The sequence below is a fragment of the Rhinolophus ferrumequinum genome, chromosome 2 (assembly GCF_004115265.2).
Source record: "Rhinolophus ferrumequinum isolate MPI-CBG mRhiFer1 chromosome 2, mRhiFer1_v1.p, whole genome shotgun sequence".
Lineage (NCBI taxonomy): Eukaryota > Metazoa > Chordata > Mammalia > Chiroptera > Rhinolophidae > Rhinolophus > Rhinolophus ferrumequinum.
In genome coordinates, this window is record NC_046285.1 from 49,124,046 (window position 1) to 49,146,124 (window position 22,079).

General features: G+C 43.3%; 1 protein-coding gene across 20 annotated transcripts in view; it reads left to right on the plus strand.

The window, feature by feature from the left end:
* KALRN (kalirin RhoGEF kinase) overlaps positions 1-22,079 on the plus strand; it is a 615,365-nt gene that overhangs the window by 535,072 nt on the left and 58,214 nt on the right. For 10 of the 20 annotated variants that reach the window (XM_033132405.1, XM_033132467.1, XM_033132434.1 and 7 more), the window contains 4 exons: positions 8,746-9,029; positions 10,241-10,345; positions 13,587-13,682; positions 21,887-22,017. In XM_033132405.1, coding sequence (XP_032988296.1) covers positions 8,746-9,029; positions 10,241-10,345; positions 13,587-13,682; positions 21,887-22,017 — 616 coding nt within the window. The remainder of the gene's footprint in view (positions 1-8,745; positions 9,030-10,240; positions 10,346-13,586; positions 13,683-21,886; positions 22,018-22,079) is intronic. The other 10 variants (XM_033132483.1, XM_033132623.1, XM_033132596.1 and 7 more) reach the window with 3 other exon arrangements.

The following is a 22,079-nucleotide window of genomic DNA, read 5'->3' on the forward strand; positions in this document are numbered from 1 at the left end:
ACCTCAGTCCCTGCTTAGCCACTGATTCTTGTTGCCCTGTCATAAGTTGAAACCATCTCTTACATAAAAATCTAGGTTTTATACTTAATACGGCATGCCCTTCTTTCAGTCTGAACATGTGAAGTCTTTTGGAGGTTACGTTCTGAACAGTTCACAAGCCCTGTGGGAGAGTTCTCTATTCCACCGTTGGGAAGAAATGTGCATTCCCTCTCCAGAGGCTGTGGACTGGTCCGGGCAAGTGAAATGGACATATAGGTGGAAATACTATTTAGAATATTTGCTCTTGGAAAAGCAACTCTGCTGCACCTCATTGACTTTTGCCTGATCTGATATGTCAAGTTTCAGAATCCACCATGGAATATGGAGAGAGTGGCGGGGAAATAGAGGGAGACAGAAAGACAGTGTTTTAGTCGTTAACTTTCAAAGGCACCTCGAGTAGTGAATCACGTGAGTCATTGTGGCCACATGCCACAGCAACGGCCTTGAGTGTGGAGGATGTGCTTATTATCTGGGGGTGTGCCGGAGGGAACTCGGTGCCCTTTGAGGGCTTTCCTCCCTCTGTCTCTGGCTCAGAGAAGTTACGCAGGGGAAACTGAGGCCAAGGAGATCCTAACAACAAGCAGCTGGGAATTTTATCACTTTACCCTCTGCATCCAGTGGCATCCTGACAGGGAGGCAAGGGGTTGGGTGTCAGGGGGAGGAGCCGGGGAGGCACTGACGGAGCCTGCAGTAGTTGAAGGCGACCTGGACGGAATTAGAACAGAATTTCAAAGAGTTCATCTACATTGAAGCCAGAGGTGCGACTTTTCACCCTGTGGAGATTGTTTGTCTGTTGGATCCCGATATTAAAAGCTAACGTCCCAATGGTATCAGAAGGTAAAAAGAATTCCCATCCTATGTGGATGCCCCTGGGTTTAGAATAATCCCTATGGCTCAGATCTCTGTGCACATTCTACCAGGATAGGAACGGCAGGATAGGGAAGAGAACGGAACCAGTAAGTAGAAATGAACTAGGATATAGTCCAATACAATGTGCTTTGAAGGCTCAGAGCGGTCCTTCATTTTGTGCTCTTAGTTTAATGGGGAAAATCAGACATAGATGTTGCAAATCCATGGGGATTTAGATGTAAAAAAAAAATTTTAAAAAAACACATAAAGACGGAGTAAAGTGGTGAGGTAAAGAATGATAGGTTGGCAAAGGACTCACTGGAGAACAGATTCCTGAACTAAGTCTGTAAAAGCTATGGCATAATAAGCAGGAAGCAGGGACTTGCACCATGTTTTTGGACTTGGGTATGGTGAAGAGATGGACAAAGGAATTTCCTGAGCCAAGGTGTGTTTGCCAAGTTTAATCTAAAGTTGTGGCAGGAGCAATTGCAAGGACAGGAAGTTTGTAGAGTTAAGAAGCAGTGTTTCTGCCCCAGGCTTATCCTCCCCACTCCCCATGTCCTATTGCTGTCACGATACCAGCTTTCTTCATCCTCTTGCACCAGATTCCAAGAAGGCCAACCAAATGGTTTGCTGGGAAGGCAGCCGTGCCAGGATCTGGTGGTACATAGTCTCGGGACCTCAGCTGAATATGCAGCCAGGAGATTGGCTTTCACAAGCATTCCACTAGAAGATCTGCCAGAACTGTTATCTTATGTCGTGAAGGATATTTTAATACTCACTCTAGGTTTCATGCTGTCCATGCTTACAAACCATTGGATTTATGTATTTATTGCCCAGAAAATTTTTACCTACCACCTTGCCCTTCTCTAGATGTGCAATTTCCAGTGTGTGTGGGGGGGGAAATGTATAAATACTTTGATAATTTTTATAGTAAGTAAATGATTCGAGAAGGCCAAAGAAAACAACAATGTTTGGGTCTATGGTCTCTGCAGATTGATGTATTGAAATGCATTTGCCTTATACAGCTCAAGCCACAGAAAGCAGTAAGGATGAGTTTGCCATTGCTCCTTTATCATTGGAGCAAAAGCAGGACGGAAGAACGGGAGATTGAAGGACTCTTCTGTAAATACCTAGTAACTATCTAGTGATTTCTTCTGATTTTGGCCATTGGAGTCAAAGCGTCCAGTACAGTGTGATGATAAATACCAGGGGGACATTTATAGACCCCCCTGGCCATCTAGATAAAGCAGGTATATTTAATATGGAACAAGAAGACCCCATATCTTTTAGCAATTACCCAATACAGTATGTGAAACACATGCCTTTGGGGTGTGATCGAATACCATCACTGAACTCTAGAAGAAGGGAGTGAAAATGAGTTTTTTAGTCCTGAGTCATGGCCTTCAAAGCAGTAGAAAATGGTGGGCCAACGCAGTGAGTTACGCCTCTGGGGTGCTTATGATCCACTGAAACCCTGGAGGGCACATGCACGTATGTATGCTCCCCGGAGCCCCAGCCTCGCCCTCTCAAGGACACTCTTCCTGGTCTTTGGCGATACTAAACCCACAAAACTAATAGAACTGTCTTCTTTTTTTGTCTGCGCAGTAGAGTCCTTCTTTACTTTCAGCTCTCTTTGAGGTCAGTGGAAAGAAGGCTGAATCAACTGCTTGTGATTAGAAGAATAGTGAATGACAATCCTGTGATGCAGCCATTAGGCATTTGCCATATCATCAACTTGTACGCTTTGATGACTTGACTTGTACACAATGTATTTTGCTTTCAGAGTACTGCAAATTTTACACTAAACCGAAATGGGTAGAAGCAGCTTTTTTTAAGTGAAGTAAATATGAGTTGGAACTCTGTAAAAAGGAAATCGACTTTATAAATGAGCTCTATTTAAACATAACACATTTCTAGTATAATCAATTACTACCCATGTTGTACACAAATATCTTCTATTTTGGTTGCTAAAGAAGGGCTACCCCAGTGAAAGGAGGACAGGGGACGTGTTAGGTTGTGTTCAGAGAAACAGACTCGCATGGGCTTCTTTCCAGTTTTCATCTTCATGCCAAGCAGACAGCTCTCATCTCCTGTGCTGCTTGGAAACATGTTGCTATGATTGCTTGGTCACAGAGGCCGGCAGAAGCTCCCGCTCTATAGATACCCCTAGCTCAGAAACACTGTAGGTGAGGGGGTTTGTGTCACCTCCAGAAAGTAACTTGTGCTAAGTACACTTCAGGTGGGACAACAACGGCCTCCTAGTCCAAAGATGTGACTTCCTTATTGTCAGAGGAGATTTTAGGCATTGGTCACAGGACTGGTTACTTGAGGTGGGGAGGGAGAAGGACACATTATGGCAACTGGCAGCATTTGCTTTCATGACGCATAAAACTTGGAAATCAGAAATGGCCTTAAATGAGCGAGAATCTAACCTTTAGAAGAACATACAAACGGAATGAAGGAACATACAGAATACAATCACAGTCGTGGAATTAGGGAAGACTTTTACGGTTTCATTAATTTTTATTTAATTTATATGGTGCTTCCTATGGGTCTAGAGTGTCCTTAGCACTTTACAAATATTAACTCCTTACTCCTAATAACAACTCTATGGGATAAATACTAATATTATCTTCATTTACGGATAAGAAAACTGAAATATAGAGAGGCTAAGGAACTGGCCCAGAGTCATACAGCTCGTCAGTGGTAGACACAGACTTTGAATGCGTCCTGTCTTATCCGTCCATTTTGTCCATGAAGAAACAGAGGCCCGAGTGTCTGTCTGGAGCTACCTAGCTAGTTAGTGGCAGAGCAGGTCCAGATCCCAGGTCATCTCTATGTTGCAATCCACGGAGTAGGCATCAGTAGGTTGTCCTTGGATTACATAAGCAAGGCAGGAAAATTATCATACCAGCAGAGCTTCCCTTTTCATCAACTTTAACAAAATATCATTAAGAGATGCATGTTGGTGTCAGGAATTCTCTAGTCATTGGTTAAGCTTTGGAATATGTTCTGTGACTATATAGCATGTCTTCTTTCCTTAGGTATTAAGGAAAAAATTGGGTTGTTTAGAGAGATGACTTGGAAATTGAAGGAAGTAGGGACGAAAAATAGTATGAAAGTCTGTTGATCGATCAGAGTTTGTTATTTGTTGGCTTATTTAGATTGTCTTGATTTCATTAGTATCATTATATTCCCAAGACCAAGTACATAAGCTTATGCCACTCAGTCTTTGAAGTTGAACCTTCATGGATTACCCTGCCAAGTTTTCTATTTTTCCAATTGTGGCTGAGATTCCAACTATAGGATGCATTTCCTATTGATCTAGAGGCACTGGATTTTACCTTTTCATTTATTACCGAAGCATTCTGTATTCCTCTCAGTTTACTTCCTTGAAGTCTATATTTTTGGTTAAGGAGAACACATTTAATTTTTCCAGAGGAAAATTATGTGCTAATGTGCATAATTAAGCCTCAAGTAGAACACAGAAAGATGAGAACTTTTGCACACAGTTGATGGGAGTAAATCAGAGAGTATGTGACAATACCTAGTTAAGTTGCTGATGCGTATTCCCTAAACCCAGCCACTCCACCTTGAATGTATGGTTTAGATGCTATAGAGTTGACAGTGGTACTACTCAATGTGTGATCTGCGGATGGTGAAGGTTTGGGAGCTATTTGTTTCCAATCCACAGTGAGATGAGTAAGAAGATGAAAGTAAGCATTTAGAAGCTTTTATAACAATTTCACATTTCTATGACATCCAAGAGTATGACTTTGTATTTTGTAAAAGGATTGGTCCAAAACAGACTAGAAATAAGAAAAATGGTGGTAACTCCTTACCACAGGTAGTTTGGGAAGCACTGTCCTAGAGGAATTCCCACACATATGCAAAGAGGATTGCTTAAATTACTCTATACGGGTGAGTGTGTGTGTGTGTGTGTGTGTGTGTGTGTGTGTGCGCGTGTGTATGTAAGTAACAACCTAAATGTCTATTGCTAGGAAAAATGTGTCTATTGTTAGGAAAAATGTCTATTGTTAGGAAAAATGATTACAAGTATCATATATGTCCTAAGAAAGAACATTATTCAACAATCAAAATGAATGAATTAGATCTACATATATGAACATGGGTAAATCTGAAATAACTTTAAATAAATGAGCAAGTTGCAAAATGATACATTACAATTATATAAAATATAAAACAAAATAATAATATATTTGCATACACAGTAAAAGGCTAACAATATAGATGGGAAAGAAGCACACCAACTTCAAAAGAGAATTTAAGTCTGGGAAGGGAAACTGAGAAATAGGATTGCAAATAAGCAAAAAGAAAAAGAAAGGTTTTCAAATATATCTATAATCTTTTATTTCTTTTTTAAAAAGCTGAAGCTAATATGTCATCTACATTTATCATATCTAAGTGGTGGGTACATGGATGTTAAATCTTTTTCTATATTTTTCTGTATTTTAAAAATATTTCATAGTAAAATTAGAAATATATGGAGCAAATGCAGATGTAGGAATAAGATTAGATATATGTACAGTGGAGTCAGATCTGGGTTTAAATTTTGCCTCTCTGCCACTTACTGTGAGCCTTGGTTTCCTGAAGTATTCTGATTTTCTGTTTCCTAAGATGAGAATAAAATACCACCTACCTCAGCTTGATGAGATAACAGCATTATTGTTATAGTTGTTACAAATCAGTCACTTAACTGTTGTGCCTGGAAAGGTACTAGATTAAATTCTCAAACAACTGATGGCAGCCATCTTCCAAAGATGGAAGGAGCATATCATGCCAATCATTCTTTGAAGTAGTGATGAATTAAGTACAAATTTTCTAAACTAAATGATACCACATTCTTTTATAACCATGCATTCAAAGTGATTTACTAAAAGTTCTCATCACAAGAAGAAAAATTATAACTATGTGAGATGATGGTTGTTAACTAAACTTACTGTGGTGATCATTTCACAATACATATACATACGAGGTCTGACAATTAAGTTCACAAACTCATCCTAGAAAAAGGGCTACATGCTTCATTGCTGAATATCACTATGGTCACCTTCCAAGTACTCCCCTTGGGAAGCTATGCACCAACACCAGCGCCTAGTCCACCCTTCAAAGCAATTTTGGAACTCTTTCTGGAATAGCCATCAGAGCTGTCGTCCTATTACGCTTGGTGTCCTGAATGCCATCAAAATGTCTTCCTTTCACTATTTTCTTTATCTTGGGGTAAAGAAAGAAGTCATTGGGGGCCAGATCAGGTGAGTAGGGAAAGTGTCACAATGCAGTTATTTGCTGACTGACTCAAAACTCCTTCACACACAGTGCTGAGTGAGCTGGTGCATTCTTGTGATGCAAGAGCCAAGAATTGTTGGCGAAAAGTTCAGGTCATTTTCGTCTAACTTTTTCACACAGCTGAAAAGCACTTCCAAATAGTAAACCTGGTTAACTGTCCAGTTGGTACAAATGCATAATGAATAATCCCTCTGATAAAAAATGTTAACAACATTGTTGGAACAACTTCGTGAACTTAATTGACAGCCCTCATATATCAAATCATTGTATTGTATGCCTTGGACTAATACAATGTTATGTCAATTGTATCTCCAAACGGAAAAAAAAAAAGGAAACAAGGTGATTTAGAAATGGTCCTGTCTCAGTTCTAACTAGATGATGATTCATAGGTTGCTTCCAACTCTTTATTCTCTTTTATGTGGACTGTGGTTGAATGGCCCTCATTGTTTACACAGAGACAACAAAATTGAGAATACTCTTGATTTTTTCAGTTGTACTTTGTAATTTGTACTCTTGCTATTAATTTGTACAAAATGCACCAAAGCAGAACCAGATGACAATGGGAGAAAAAAGAATGGTCAATCAGATTTTGCACCCGTGAATATCAAAGCCAGGCAATGATTTTCCATGGAACAGAAAACTTGGACAGTCATCTGCCTTGCTGAGTAGCACAAGGCACAGTTAATGTGGCTGGGCCTCTAGTTCTGCTGACACAGTATGTGCTGATAAATCTGAGTTTTGAAGGCTTGGATTTAAAAGAGCCATGTGGTATCCCAGGGGCCTGGTGAATGAAAAGCTTATGCAGCTTATCAGCAGAAAGGTGACAGAAAGGCCTGGGTCCACTGCCAGTGCTGGGGAGATGTTTATCACGCAGGCCTCAGAGAACAGGAGTTTTACCCATACCAAACACTTCAGAAATAATGTCAACATACTCTAGACCACAGCCAGCAAGGAATTCTCTGAGATAAGATTACAACTCTGTCCTTAAAGGGACGCCAACCAAGTCAATCGATCCCCACATAGTCCCTTGGCAGAGCAACCCTGTAAGTTATGCTTCATACCAGGGAGCACCATTTTTCTGCTCCTAGACGCAAATATTCTGCTGTTATTTTCTAAAATATGCACAGAATTCTAGCAATATCTCAGAATGTCCCTGCAGGGCCAGGCTTGGTGCTGTGGAGATCAGCCAGTTGTAGGAGCTGGAGACAGTTCTCTAGTAGCAAAAGCATTCATTCACCTTTCAGGACTTTGTTTCTTCTTTGTCTAGGCAAGAGGGCCTCCAAGACTAGATTAGACGTCTAGTATGGGTCGAGGAGAAAGTCATTACAGGAAAAGGTGATTCAGTCTTTGAGATGAGTAGGTGTAAAAGGCCACTGCAATTATTTGTTTAAATACCTAGTCATGAGTTTGGTTTAGATAGCAATATGCACACTGGCACTGCAGGATTAGGGGTGGTCAGGTATTCTCCCAGGACCATCTTGGTAACGAGAAGAAGCAGCATACAGAGAGACAACTTACCTTTGATTGTCATCCAGACACTAACGGTAGGACTTCTTGTTTTGAAATGCCTCACACTCATTCCTTTGCACTCCCTAGACACAGCCCTGTGTCTTCTGGATTCTAATTAGGCCTTCTGGATTCTAATTCCTCCTTCCCAGGGCTGTGCTGTATACAGTTACCAGATTAATTAACAAACAAACAAACCCTTTTTTCTCATATCATCCCAAGAAAGTCTCACAATACAGTTCACACTCCTCTAGTTTATGATTAAATGTCCTCACTAACCTTTCTACGCAATTTCTCCTTCTCTGTTCATGGTTATTTCATTCAGAGGGCCTACTTATGGGCTGCGTTGACTTAACTTTTCAATTTTACTGCCTCTATGCTTTTGTTCCCACTGTCTGCCCCCTTTGGAATTCCCTCTCCTTTCTCTTCTAGTCAGACACATCTCTTCCATTCGACCTTTATAGACCAGTCCCACCAACATTGATCTGACCCTCCACTGAACTCTGCTTCCTTATCGTCTAGCGTCCATACCAGCCCTTTGGCAATTAATCTCATACTGCTTGTGAATTTATCTTTACTTTGCATGCTCTGTGTTTTGTCTCTCTCTCTCTCTCTCTCTCTCTCTCTCTCTCTCTCTCTCTCTCTCTCTCTCTCTCTCTCTCTCGTGTGTAACTAGATAAAGGGACTATGAAAATAAAATCTATGATTTATATATCTTTAGAATACACTAATAGGTGCTCTGTGACATTGGTTGGTAATTCTTGTTTAGGATCTTGACTTTTTTTTCCATGAAGGCAGGAGTCTTCATCTTCTGTCCACTCCTGTATCCACAGCACGTGGAACGGTGCCTTACATACTAAAAGCTGCATAAGTCGGCTATTGCTGCTGTTCCAGAGAGGGTTTCCTTGGCTGGGGTCTGCAGCTGGCCTTGACATTCCACTTTGTGTTCTAGCTTCTGAGGACAGAGCTGTCTTACTCCCAGGCTGGCACATGCCTTCACTGCCTCTGACATGGCTATGTCTGGATGTTCTTTTTCCTCAGATGGATACTCTCATTCCTCAAATGAAAATGGCGGCAAGTCTGAGTCAGTGGCCAACCTGCAGGCTCAGCCCTCCCTGAACTCCATCCACAGCTCCCCTGGTCCCAAGCGCTCCACCAACACCCTTAAGAAGTGGCTGACAAGTCCTGTGCGCCGGCTCAACAGTGGGAAAGCAGATGGAAACATCAAGAAGCAGAAGAAAGTACGGGATGGTCGGAAGAGCTTTGACCTGGGATCTCCCAAACCTGGGGATGAGACGACCCCTCAGGGAGACAGCGCTGATGAGGTACGTACATGCAGCCGGGAGCCTTCCATCAGGAAGGGCTTCTGACAGATATCCTTCCTGGAACCGTGGGAGGCATCTTTCTATGGTGTGCTAACCTAGGCAGTCTCTAGTCCCCAACAGTGTATCTTCTTGAGCCTAAGTGACCTGAGTTCTTTGCAGTCTCAATACCTTGTCAGTTTGATGTGTGACCAATTCAGAGACTAACACCTAGAATATCCAGCGGACAGACACCATTTTGCCAGGATTGGCTCCACAAGGAGCCAATTGATCACTCAGTCTCCTGCCTCTGCTAAGGACTAGCAAAACCTGCTAGACCTGTTCAGAGTAAGAATACAAGAATGGAGACCATAGCCCTCGGAAAACAGCACACTGTTATAGGAGACTGTAGCTGTTTATGAATATCTTGAGCAATACTACATATAAAAGGGAGTAGACAAGTCAGGGTCACTCTAGAGGGGAGAATTATGGTTAACAGGTGAAAGTTACAGCAGGAAAAGTTGTAGCTCACAGAGAGACTTCAGTGGGGGTGGGGGCAGCCAGTGATGAAGTAAGCCTTCATGAAAATGAGCCAACACCCATGCTGGAAGGGTTCGGGAGACTGTGTGACCTCACGTAACAGTCAGAGGGACCCCTGGGTAAGCCAAGAGGTCAGCCTGGATGACCTCTGAGCAGCTTTCCAGCTTCCAAAGCTGAGATTCTGTGATCAAAATGCAGGGGGTATGTTTTGGTTGGGGGAATGAGATAGCTGTGTTATCTGGCAAGCCAACCTACTCTAGTCACTGACGTGGCTGAGAAATACTTCCTGATGTGTAACCAGACTCTCTTTGTAATTTTATGCTGTCTGCTATTTCTTCCTCTGAAAATAGCTGTAAAGCCTGGTGATATTCAGATGGTGGTTTAATAGTCCTTCAAAAACTTGAGAAGTTAGGCTTTCTCTGACCACTCTTCCTGGCTAATCAGGGAAGTAGATGGCGTGTGTGTGTGTGTGTGTGTGTGTGTGTGTGTGTGTGTGTGTTCCCCCATTTGGTTCTCGCTGTCGTTTGAGATAAGCAGGTATCCCTATCCTACCGAGGAGGACACTGAAGCTGAAAAATAGGGGTGTGTTGAGAAAGGAAGTATCTTATATGCTGTTGTTTTTTTTAAAAAAAATGTAAGTGCATTGGTATCTTTAAGTATATGAAACAGTGACTAATGCCTTTCTTTTGTTCTAGAAGAGCAAGAAAGGTTGGGGTGAAGATGAGCCAGATGAAGAGTCACACACACCCCTTCCTCCACCTATGAAGATCTTTGACAATGACCCCGCGCAGGACGAGATGGTAGGACGTCTTTACATCCTCGCTTGAAAGAGCAGTGTGTGATGCAGGGGATTTCGTTTTGTGTGTGTGGAGGGGTAGTGATACTCTCTCCCTTGCTGTCTCTTATATCACGTGAATCCATGGTGATATAGATTCTGTCTGTATTAGGTAGGGGCGCCCTCCCCTAACCCTGGAGGTCTGACGTCATTCTGGGCAGTGCAGCCGTGTGTGAAGAATGCTCAGAGTGGTGATCTGCCTGGTATCTCGTCCTGTTGGTGAAGGGTAATGCCTCCATCTTTGGAAGCAGCAGATCCCCAAAGTCACTATTTGTCTCAAAAAAGAATCTGGGGTGGTTCTAGGTCGTGATCATTTTGTTGTGACTAACTGTATGACTGATGTTTCGGTTGATTGTTTTTCCTATACTCAACTCTAAAACCCAAATAATGGTGACTTCCAGTCAAGCTCAGTGCTGTTAAAATTCTGCAAACACGGCATGAGGACGGAAATGCTGCTAAAGGGAGGTTGCTGTCAAAGGCGGGCAAACCTAACATGCCAGGTTGCTCACGTTCTCTGTTTTGCAAAATGTTCCGACTCACCTGGCAGAGGCTTCTGGGTGTCTGAAGTGTGATGTCCGCTGGGCCTCTAATCACAGGGTGATCATTCCCGTTGTTCTGGAGCACAGGCTGAGGTTGGATGTGCTTTCTTCTGACTCAAGGCTTGGGGCTGCTCTAACTGTGTGCAGCGTCACTCACTTTCACTGCATTGTGTTTTTCCTGTCTTTTCTTCGTGTTGCTGTCCTTTGGAGTCTGGAGGTTGAAGTGGTGGTTTCAGGTTTTGATTGTCATTTGCATTTGCTTTTCAGAGTGTCATTTGGTGGTGGTGGTGGTGGTGGTGGTGGTGGCGCTGGCGCTGGCAGTGGCTTAGCTTCCATCCACGGTCTCCCTTACTCTCTAGTGCTCTCTCTGCCTTGCAGTGTGGCAGCCTCCTCTGACATGGTGGGCCCAGCACACAGTACCACCTAGGGTACAATTCAAAAAGTACTGTTTGCAGATGCTTTAGCGTTTCTGGTGATATCCCAGTCCTGGTTTTAATGCTCTCTGCTTTCTACTTGGATCGTTAACCCACAGACATGAATTGAGGGCTTCCTCTGTGCCAGAGGGACAGATTCTAGAGACAGGATGATGACTAAGAAGTGGTTGCTGCCCCCTCTGTGACTCACCCATGAGAAGGCCACAGTTGTGGCCCCTCCTGAGGTGATGTTGGTGGCCCTGGTCTCCAGGGCCAGCTCTGACTCCTGACTGTTGGGAAAAAAGTAGCAGGAAGCATGGCATGGTGCCCATCCGGGATTCCCAGAGACAGAAGTGCCTGTGCTTCACCTTGAGATGGGAACGAGAACCAACCTGCTGTGTTCCCAGAGGCCTATCCTCGTAAAATGTTCCATAAACAGTGATAGTGTATGTGGGGAGTAGGACACTCATGTCACATTATCTGCCATCCCACACAGCCCTCCACACGGAGGTGCCAGCTTGTATAAGATAAATAAAGGTCACGAACCCTCTCCCTCTAATTCTCTCAGATATGGCTTGTTTGGGGGAAAAGGATAGTATGTTGTTTCTGAGTAATTTTTAACTGAAAATGCAGACTTGCCCCTAGATGTTTGTGTAGATGTTTTCATCGCCAGAAAAAGGGCAGATGGCAACAATCTCTTTCTAGACTCATTAACCCTCCTCAGTCCTGCTTATTTGTTTTCTGTACCTTTGTTTTTCTGGAATATTTGGTGATCTCAGAAGTTCTAGCAAATGAAGTTGGATTTATTAAAATCATTTTTACAGCAGTGTAAAAGGAATTTTGAAAAGTCCACCCATTTTAATATGCGATTACTTTAATTCTCCATGTGTCCTTCTAATACTTGTTCATATGCATGTGTGTTTTATTTAATATTTCCTTAAATCTTATGAATTTTACGTTCAAAGCTATACTGTTTGTAGCTGGAGAGTATTTCCTTTATTTGATGTGCCATAATTTGCGTGACCAGCCTGTTTTGTGATATCATAAGTCGTTTCCAATTTTTGCTACTCTGGATAATACTGCTACAGATCACTTTGTACATATAGCATTTGTTCTTTTCCCTTCTGCCCTTGAAATAAGTTCCCAGGGGTAGGCTTACTAGATCAAAAAGTTGATAATTTAGATTTCCAAATAGACTTAAACTCTCTTCCTGCATTCCCCAAGAGAGGAAAAAGAGTGTTATTATGTCTCGCTGAATTACATTTATTTGGCTCTTTTTTTTTTTTTTCCTCCATCTCAGAGGCAAAGACCTAAAGTAACTCTTAGGTTAGACAAGAAGCTTCCTGTTTAAAACTCTTCCCCCTAACTTAGGGACAAACGTGAAGCTAGAGCATGGCCAGGACATTCAGCTTTCTCCTCTCAGTCGTTGGTGTGGAAGACTGAAAGAGCATGCGTCCTGGGCCCTGGCAACAGCATTGCCATCTGCTTTGATGTGCCAGGGGTAAAAGCTCGCATGTGCGTGTAGGCTTAATCATGACTGCCCAGTGTCTTCCCAAATAAGAGAAAGAAGAGATAAAAAATAAAAGCCACATCGCCCCTCTGTGAGCAGGAGTCCCCAAACCACTGACCTAACAGTCACGTGAACCAGTCTGTATTGCATGTGCGAGGGGAAGGGGGACAAGCCCTTGATCTGAACACCCTTTCTCCATGAACAGGATAGTCTCTCGTTACTCCAGCACTCAACACACAGGTCCTGCTGAAGCTCTGTCCCGAGCATTTTTGCTTAACACATAGTGAAGATCCATATGTAAGATAAAGCAAGGACGGCTTCTCTTCTTTGGACACACTCAAGGCTAGGTTTTTGACTCCTTACATGTCCTGGAACAGCATAGAGCAGCCCTGTAGTGAGTGGCTAGTCTTGTCTACCCCCCCGCCCCAACTACTGTCAGTGGGTACAGCCCTTACCTACTGGCCTCCCAGGGAACACAGAGACCCCGCCCCTCAGCCCCTTGGGCCTGCCTAAGGAGAGCCTAGTCCCATCCCTGCTTCTCTGCTGGCCAGAATTCTTGACTAGAGGTCAGGCAGATCTGTCCTACACCCACACCCCCTATCTCCCTCTGTCATCTCTTCCCTCTAAATGGAGAACTTTGCTTGCCTTGCCCGTCTTGAGCTTTGGACTTACTGTTTTGCTTCTTAATCACTGTTCCTCATTCCTTGCTAATCTGCTTTTCCTTTGCTGCTCGATGTCTTGCAGTCCTCCTCTTTGCTAGCAGCCCGGCAGGCTTCCTCCGAAGTACCTACTGCTGCAGACCTTGTCAGTGCAATAGAACAGTTGGTCAAAAGCAAGCTGGTAAGTGGGGAGTCCTGGAGGCAGTTCTGCCTGTGTCTCACCTCCATGCGGCTCCCAGGGTCTGGCGTGTAGCTGCAATGTTCTCCTGTGTACCTATCCTCATTCCTCCTATAGGATTGTTCCTAGCTAATGGTGATTTCTAAAAATCTGTGTCTCAAAGTCCTTTTTGGCTTTATTTGGGAATGGACATGGGCAATTAACAGACTCTGTTGGCATTGTCACACTGATGATAAGTGAAAAGGATCCAAGACAAAATAGCCTTCCTGTATGCCTCGGCCAGTGGCCTCTGGGGAAGTGACATTTGGACAGTGATTGATGTGTATCTAGTTAGCCCTCAAACTGTCTTTCCTGCTGAGACATAGAACATAGATTGGATCTTTGAAAGCACAGAGTTATTTTATTTGGGGACCTCAGACAGCCTTCTACCTTGCAGTCTTACAAAAGTTGATTGCTCATGGTGAAGGGGAATGAGCAAAAGTACAAGGATGCCTCACCACAAGAAGGTAAGGGAGCGGGTGCATAGCTTGTTATGAGTCTCAGCTGGTTCAGGGTTTCAGCATTAATGCCGGAGAAAGAGCTCCTCTTTGGATACAGCTGTTCCTCTACTCCCATACTTTTCCATTTAAGTGTATCACTACAGGATGACAATTTGAAGCGTTTTCCTTTTCTTTGCTCTCATTCATGTCACTCATTTGGTTTTTCCTGCAACTCTCATTAGGGTAAATGTCTGCTTCTGCCAGATTTCTGTTGGCCAAGTCCTGTTAATCAGTACCATTTAAATAGACCCTTCTCCATTTGGCCCAGGAATTAGAGGAAACTGATGATGCTCTCCAGGGAAAGCTGCCTGATAATAATTTTAATTACAGTAACTTCCTTTGCAAACATCCCAGCTTACCGTGTACCAGTGCAACTTAACACATAGGACTTTCTTCTTTTCCTTCTAATTTTCCTTCCTAATTTAAAAAACAAATCAGCTGGTGTTTTCAGTAACTAGTGTCAAGCCCTTGAAGGTTGTCCGTTTTCCTGCCGTCTCTCCCTGTCTCACTGAGGCGCGTTGAGTGCTCTCTCGTGTTCAGCACGCCTCTCTGACCGCCCCTCTCTTGTTCTCCTTTCCTCTCCACACTGGCTCATACACCCTCTTCATTCTCCAAATATCATTGAAATTTTTTTTTTTCCTTAAAAATCATACCCTCCCCTCTGTTTTGTTTTGTTTTATTTTGTTTTTTTTTCAGTTTCTCTTTCACCACCCAATCCTGGGCCCTGACCTCATGCCTGGACTCTTGCAGTATCCGTTGCTTGATCTTCCCGCACCCTGGTCTGCCTCCAGGCTTCCCTGTCCTGACGGGTCTTCCAGCAGCACTGTTTATTGCCTCCCTCCTCAGTGAGGGCTCAGGACCTCCCTCTCACCTACATAAGCAGGTGGGGGTGCCCTCTAATAAGAAAATATTAGAATCTTTTTATCTCATCATTTTGAAAAATGGTTTTGTGTGTGTAAATAATAATTATACAGTGGCACAGATACATAATTTATAAATAAGTTACAGGCTTTGGGAGTGCATGACCAACATATACTGATAGTGGTATATAACCAAATTCAGAAATCACTGGCCTGTAGAGAAAGTCCACATTTACCCCAAATTCTAATGTTTTGTAGCCTCTTCTCCAACCTGTCCACTTGTTATTCCAGTTGATGCACTCTGCTTCAACCAAATTGTTTTCTTCACTCTCCCTAAACACACATTTGGCTTTCCTGCCTCTAAATTTCTGGTCATACAACCCCACTTCTCTTATTTTTGCTTATCTAAAGCATAATGGTCCTTCAAGGTCCCACTCAAATCTCATCTCTTGACAAGGGCTTCCCTGACCAGCCAACGCCAGATTTCTTCTGCAGTCCCATGGAATTCACTGGGTAAGCCACACACTGCCTGGGACAGCTCGAGGTGGTTCTGTTGTGCTACTTGTTAAAATACCTTAAAATAATCTGTTCATTTGCAGCTTACCTCCCCAGATAATGAGTGGTCACTTAGGATATTATTTTCTCCTCCTCCTTAGTATACTCGTACAGGATCCTTTTACACTTGCACAAGTACACACTTTTGTTTCCAAACGTCTGTGGTTTTTCATATTTTGGATTACTTTTTTCCTACTACTACTGCTCCCCTTAGTACTGTTGGGAGTCTCTGCAGGCCTCTAGTTTGTGCGATCAATGGGTCTGGCGTTAAATACGTAAGAGCAGATATTGAGAAGTCCCAGCAGAGCAGATTTCCCAGAGGAAAGGGGCTGTAGGATGCTGGTGGAGTTGACTGATTCCGTAACAGGCTCTCAGCGAATGTCTTTGGGTGAACGACCCTTCTCGGGTGAATTTACCGTAAGAGCTTTAACAACTTCTTCTACCAATAACTACTTCTTGAGGACCCGAATTATAAAGATTTCTTTGGTCAAACCTATAAAACCAACCCATATCACAGCATGGAATGAGGGAGCGGTAGTTTGGTTTCTCAGAATCTTCTCACCAAAATTCAGTTCTTTGTCCGTTCCTGTACTTTCTCTTTCTTCCCATCCCCATCTGTACCCACTGTGGTGGAGCCAACAGGAGGTGGTTGTTTCCTCATCCAGATTTGAGAATACTGAGTTGCATTTTCACCTCCGAGATTTGTATTCCTATTCCTCATCAGCTCTTTAGCTTAGAAGAGGGTGAGATCTAGAGCCTGTAAAAGATCTGGAGTTTTTATTTGACGGTAAGTCCAACAGTGTGATGGCTGCCAAAGTAGCCAGTGCGGTCATAGGCTGGGTTAATGAGAGTACAATGTACAGATCGAGGGGAGTAGTAGCCCCACTGTACTCAAAGCTCTCCAGACCACACCTATCATGAGTGGTGTGTGAGTCATGTATCAGGTTCTGAACTCGGCACTTCCGAACGAACATTCCTGAACTCAGTGTAAGTCTCCCCGGAGGAGGGAACCAGTCCCATGGGGTCCATGTCATTTGAAAGAAAACTGAAGAAACCAAGGTTAAGTACGGGGAGAAGTTAGGAGAGAGAAGACATGTGAGAGCTGTCTTCTAATAACGGAGCACTGTCGTGGACAAGAAGGGTTAATCTCAACTCTTGTGCTCCAGAGGGTGGAAATAGACCTGTGGGTGGAAGTTATCTTAGTTCAGTCTAGGATGAACTAAGAAGATCCTTTCCAGTTTAGAGCCTGCAAATTTTACAGGAGCATCAATTATACTTCGACTTTTCAGTCTAGGGCTTGAATTTCTTTTTTGTCTTTCTGTTTTGGTTGCTCAAGAGATGGCACCAGGTTCTGCATTTAGAATTCATTTGGCCTCCTAGCGCCACCTGAAAGCAATGAGATCCCTTGTGTCTCTGAGTTTCAAAGCCGCCCTTGGTGCTTTATGGTCGTATGGTCAGGACTCCCCCAACCCTTCCGCTCCAGGGAGTTGTGGTCTTTGCTGCTGCACAGCTACTGTTAGGGAATGAAGCCGGGTGTTTTCTGTTCACCTGCTGTGTACATGAAACCCCTGAAGCCCCCGGAGAACTTCCATTGGTGAGTCCCTCCAGACATTAATGGACGCTTTAGAGTTCTGATCTGCTCACCTTGGTTTTTAACCAATGCTTTTGTTTACCAAGAGAGGATGCACCCCGCCCCCTTCCCCAGACAGAGCTAACGTACTTTTGCTGGGGTTTATATTGAGATGTTGTCTTTAATTCTGAGCCAGGACTAAGGACTACCTCCTCTTTTCCCTGTATGATTTTTAATAAAGCTTTTCCTGGACAGGTGGACTGGTGGTGGTAATGGTGATGAGTATGTATGGAACCAGAAAACCTAGGTTTTAGTCCTGCCTCTGCTCCTTATTGTGTAGCCCTGGACAACTTTCTTAGTCTACTCGGGCTTCTGTTGTGTCTCATGTATCAACAATGCTGATTCTGTCCACCTGAACCTAATCTCAAGAAATGTATAATGATTGAGTAAAATGGATTGAGTAAGGTGTGAATGCGATTTGTAAACTGATAGGTGAACATCCAACAAACTTTCGCTCTGTGCACTGTACAGGGCAGGGAAAGGGAACCTTGTCATACTTTATCTTCTGTAGCCACTCTTTGGGCACAGGGACACAGTATTTGTCAGCCAGTAGATTGGTGGTTGGGTAAATGTTACAGGATAATAGCTTCACAATCTATATGGTTGGGTTTTATTCCTCAAGTTTGAGGAGCCAGTTTCCTGGCCATGTGAGAACGTAGTGTGCCTCGAAACAGCCCCAGGATTCTACCATCTGATTAAAATGAAGCCTCTAGAAAGCAAGCTTCCTCCCAAAGGTTGGTGTGGCAGGTGGTAGACCAGCACTCATACCTGTTTTTGCATCAGATGAGCTTTGAACTCTCCCCAAGAGCTCCATAGTATATTTAGTAAATTCTTGGAGTCCTACTATGTGCCAGCTCTGAGATCAAGCAGAAAGCCTTCCTTAATATGGCTCACAGTCTAGGATTAATGCTCAAAAATCCTCTTCTGCCTGGACTGTTGTAGCTATTTCCTGCCGGATTTCAGACTGACATCTCTTTATGTGATTGCCAGAGGGATCTTTCTTTTCTTTTTTCTTTTTTCAAAAAACTTTTTAATAGTTCCTTTTGACTAATAAAAGCAATATATGCTCATTCAAGAAGAATTGGAAAAATGACAAGAGTATAAACAAATTATATCACTCTTAATATCATCATCTAGACATATTCAGTGTTGTTTTAAATACGTTTTCTTCCAGATCCTTTTTAAAATAATGTAGTTAATAATATTGAGTATAAAATTTAAGTCCTGTTTTCCTTTACTACCATACCAAAGACATTTTCCCAAATCATGAAAAGCTCGTATGAACATTAGACTAATCTTTCTAAAACTTAAATTCAGCAATGTTACTACTCTCCTTAAAATTCTCCCCTCATTGTTATCAGAAAGTGAGGTCCCTTCTGCTTAATGCTACACACCAGGCTCCTTATGTTTGCCTCACTGCGTACTTCTCCAGGGTTATCTATTTCATTCCTCACCTCTTCTTTCCCTAGTACGGACTCATCCCCAACTCACGTAACACCGTTACTTGCCAACCCACCCTCCCAACTTAGCACCCTATATCCTGCCTCTACCAGACAACTTTCAGCTTCAGGCTGCTCTATGTAGTTTCACAACTTGATCCTTTACTCAGAATGCTGCTCCTGCCTGAAATGTTCTCCCATTGGTATACCCAATAAAATCTTTTTCATTTCTCAGTATTCCGTTCAACGTTGCCTCTTCCAATAAGCCTTTCCCTTTCCTCTCCACTCCACCATTAGAGCTGCCTACTCTTTTTTTCATCCTCCACGGTACCTTTTCTGTCTAAAAGAACACCCATTGTAGCTTAGGTTATGGAGCCTGGGGAACCCTGTCTTACTCATCTGTGTTTCTCCAGCACTTTGCAAATGTTCAGCATGTAGTATGTGCTCGATACATCGTTGCTTTAGTACAAATGATCAGGTACAATACTGTGCAATGGATGCTGTGTAAAGGGTGGTATAGGAGCCCAGAGGAAGGGCGTTTATGGGTACGTGGTCCAAGACCCAGCAGACAGGAAATGTGTTCGTTTTTAACATGGGGCAGCCTTCCTCCTCACTTAGTCTACTGTTTTGAATGCTATTTGCATTTCTGTTCCCTGACCTTGGACCAACTACAGGAACACCCATTGTGCAATGTTTGTTGCTCCCTCCTTTGTACACCTTTTCCTTTGTCTACTGAGACTGTTGTAGCCTGAGCCCCAGCAAGGCAGAAGTCTGCCCTGTGGCTGCACAGCCACCACTCACCAACCAGCCACCACGGCCTGTGTCCCCCCAGGAGCAGCACAGACAGTTGCAGGTCACCCCTCGTGGCCCTTGGCTGGGACCCAGGATCCCAACTCTAGCCCAGGTAGCCAAGTCCTCAGAGGGAATCACTCTTGAATTTTTACAAGTATTTACAGCCAGTGTCATTTGAAGCTGACTACCCAGCCCACAGCTTAGCGAGACCTTTTACTTCTCTCTCCTTCCTCTCTCATAGCTTCTGCCCTTCTCAGCGTGGGCTTCCTTGGAGATGCTGGGGCATTTTGGCTCATGTAGCAGGTCCGGCAGGCGGAGATGGAATGTATTTTTCTTCATGACACTTTGGACTAATCAGATGTCCACTCTGTAGAAGAGTTGAGAGTGGACCTCGCCAAGCTGGATGTTCCATAGGAGAGCCTTGTAGGCAGAGATATAAGCCTGATTTTTAGGCCTTGCCACCAGCATCCTGTCAGTCAACTGTCTGCAGAACAAAGACTGTAACAGGACAATGGGGAGCGGGGAAGGGAAGTAAAAGGCGTGTAATCAGATCAATCACCAGCTGCGTCCATCTGCCTGGGGAGCCTGTCTCTGGTGATGGCACCAGGGGACATGTCACATGTCATTTGAAAGCCTGCCTCTCCGGTGGCTTGTCAAGCCTCAGCACCAGACACTCATTTCCTTAATAACTGGTTACAGATCCTGAACCTATAAATTTAGCTAAACTCTTCTTGACCTTTCTATATTTTTAGCCTATGCTGCTTCTCTGGACAACAACTTCCATGGTTGATTACTTGTTCTATAAAATACCTTCCTGTCAAGTTAAAAGAAATTCTATTTCTCAAGCTTAAAGACGCTGTCCTCTTAATTCTAGTTTCTAGTGTTGGTAACAAACTCATATTTGGCCCTTGGCTCATTCTGTTTATTTGGGGATAAAATAGGGGGAAAGAAGGTTGACATCTCTTCTTAATTTTCAGTTTCAAGTCTTAATATGCTCTACCTGTTTTCATATAGTGGCCCACTGAGCCCCTCTTCACTTTTTGTTTTCATTTCCCTGGACTTTTTCTACCTCTGTTTGTCCTATGTTGAAATACAACAGCTAAGAGAATTCATGACAGATGCTCCCAGTGCAGGTTAAGACCTTGCTGAAGCCTTTTGTTCCTATTACCTTTTTGAACACTTCTTGGTCTTTGTGACTTTAAGCTTAGGGCTGATGTTTTCAAAGACTATTGAAATGCAGCCTTTCCCTGTAGCCACAGCGGCTACAGGGCACAGGCATTTTGTATGGTGATCTGTTTTACTGTTGCTCACCTTGACCTTGATCTCCAGCCGTACTATTTAGCCTCATTGCTTCTGCCAATTTGCATAAGGAAATGCTGGGTGTTACTGTGTGATCTTTCTTCCACGGCACTTGTGAAAATGTTAAGATTGACAGATTGACTCCATTTTCTTTTCAATTAAAGTTTATTGGGGTGACAGTTGTTAGTAAAGTTACATAGGTTTAGTGGTTACCAGAGGGGAAGGGGGAAAACGGGTGGTAATTGACTCCATTTTGAGTTTCCTTATTGTCAACAGCTTCACCCATGGTGGGAGGGAACTCATCATTTGTGGAGTATTTTTAATTTTTCAAGGGGTTGTACAACTATTGTCTCTGTTTAGTCCTTAGAAATCTGTAGAAAGGAGCATTCTGATGTGAAAATTGAGGAAAACTGAAGCATGTAACAATTTGAGCTGTTTCACTGAAAGTCATCCAGTCACTAGCCAATCTTGGGTTAGAATCCTTTACACTTCCCTCTTTCTAGAGTACCATATTAATCCCTTTAATTTGTTTCTTAATCCTGCAGCAACTTAATTAAAAGAAATTAAAGTGATTAATAAATGAAGGAAAGCCCTTGCTAAATGACCTTAGCAAAGATGTTTTTAGAAAAGACTAAATCTATTGACCTCTTCAAAAAACCAATTGTAGCTGATTAAACAAACATGGTTTTACCAAACTAGTTTTTCAGTCACTACCTTCCCCTTATCGTTTGCATTTAATGCTCCTACAATTGATTTTCTTGTCTGACTGTTTGTGTAGCGTAGAGTTTCGAGGATCAGTTTGGAGCTCTTACCCAGAGATAAGTCACACTGACAATTTTTATTATGTCTGGGAAATTGGCAGCATATGACACCAAGCACGTGCTGATTGCTTGAGACGGTGGCAGGAAGCTGAGGTCTCCCTGCTGCAGGAAGATGGGAGTCTCTGGTTTTCTGGGGCTTCACTGAGGGTGGGTGAGAAGAGCCTTGGCTACTCACCTACCAAGTTGCCCGTGGCTAGGCTGGGGGGACACAGGGCCTTCCAGATGACTTCTCAGTGTATACTTCTTTAAGGCTATTTATTCTTCTCTCCCAGAGCCTAGAAGGAGGCTCATACCGGGGAAGCTTGAAAGACCCTGCAGGCTGCCTGAATGAGGGGATGACCCCGCCCACACCTACTAGAAACCTGGAAGAAGAACAGAAAGCGAAGGCCCTGAGAGGCAGGATGTAAGTGGCTTCCCCATATTCGACCCTGGTGCGGTGTGTGTGTGCAGTGGATGATGGGCAAA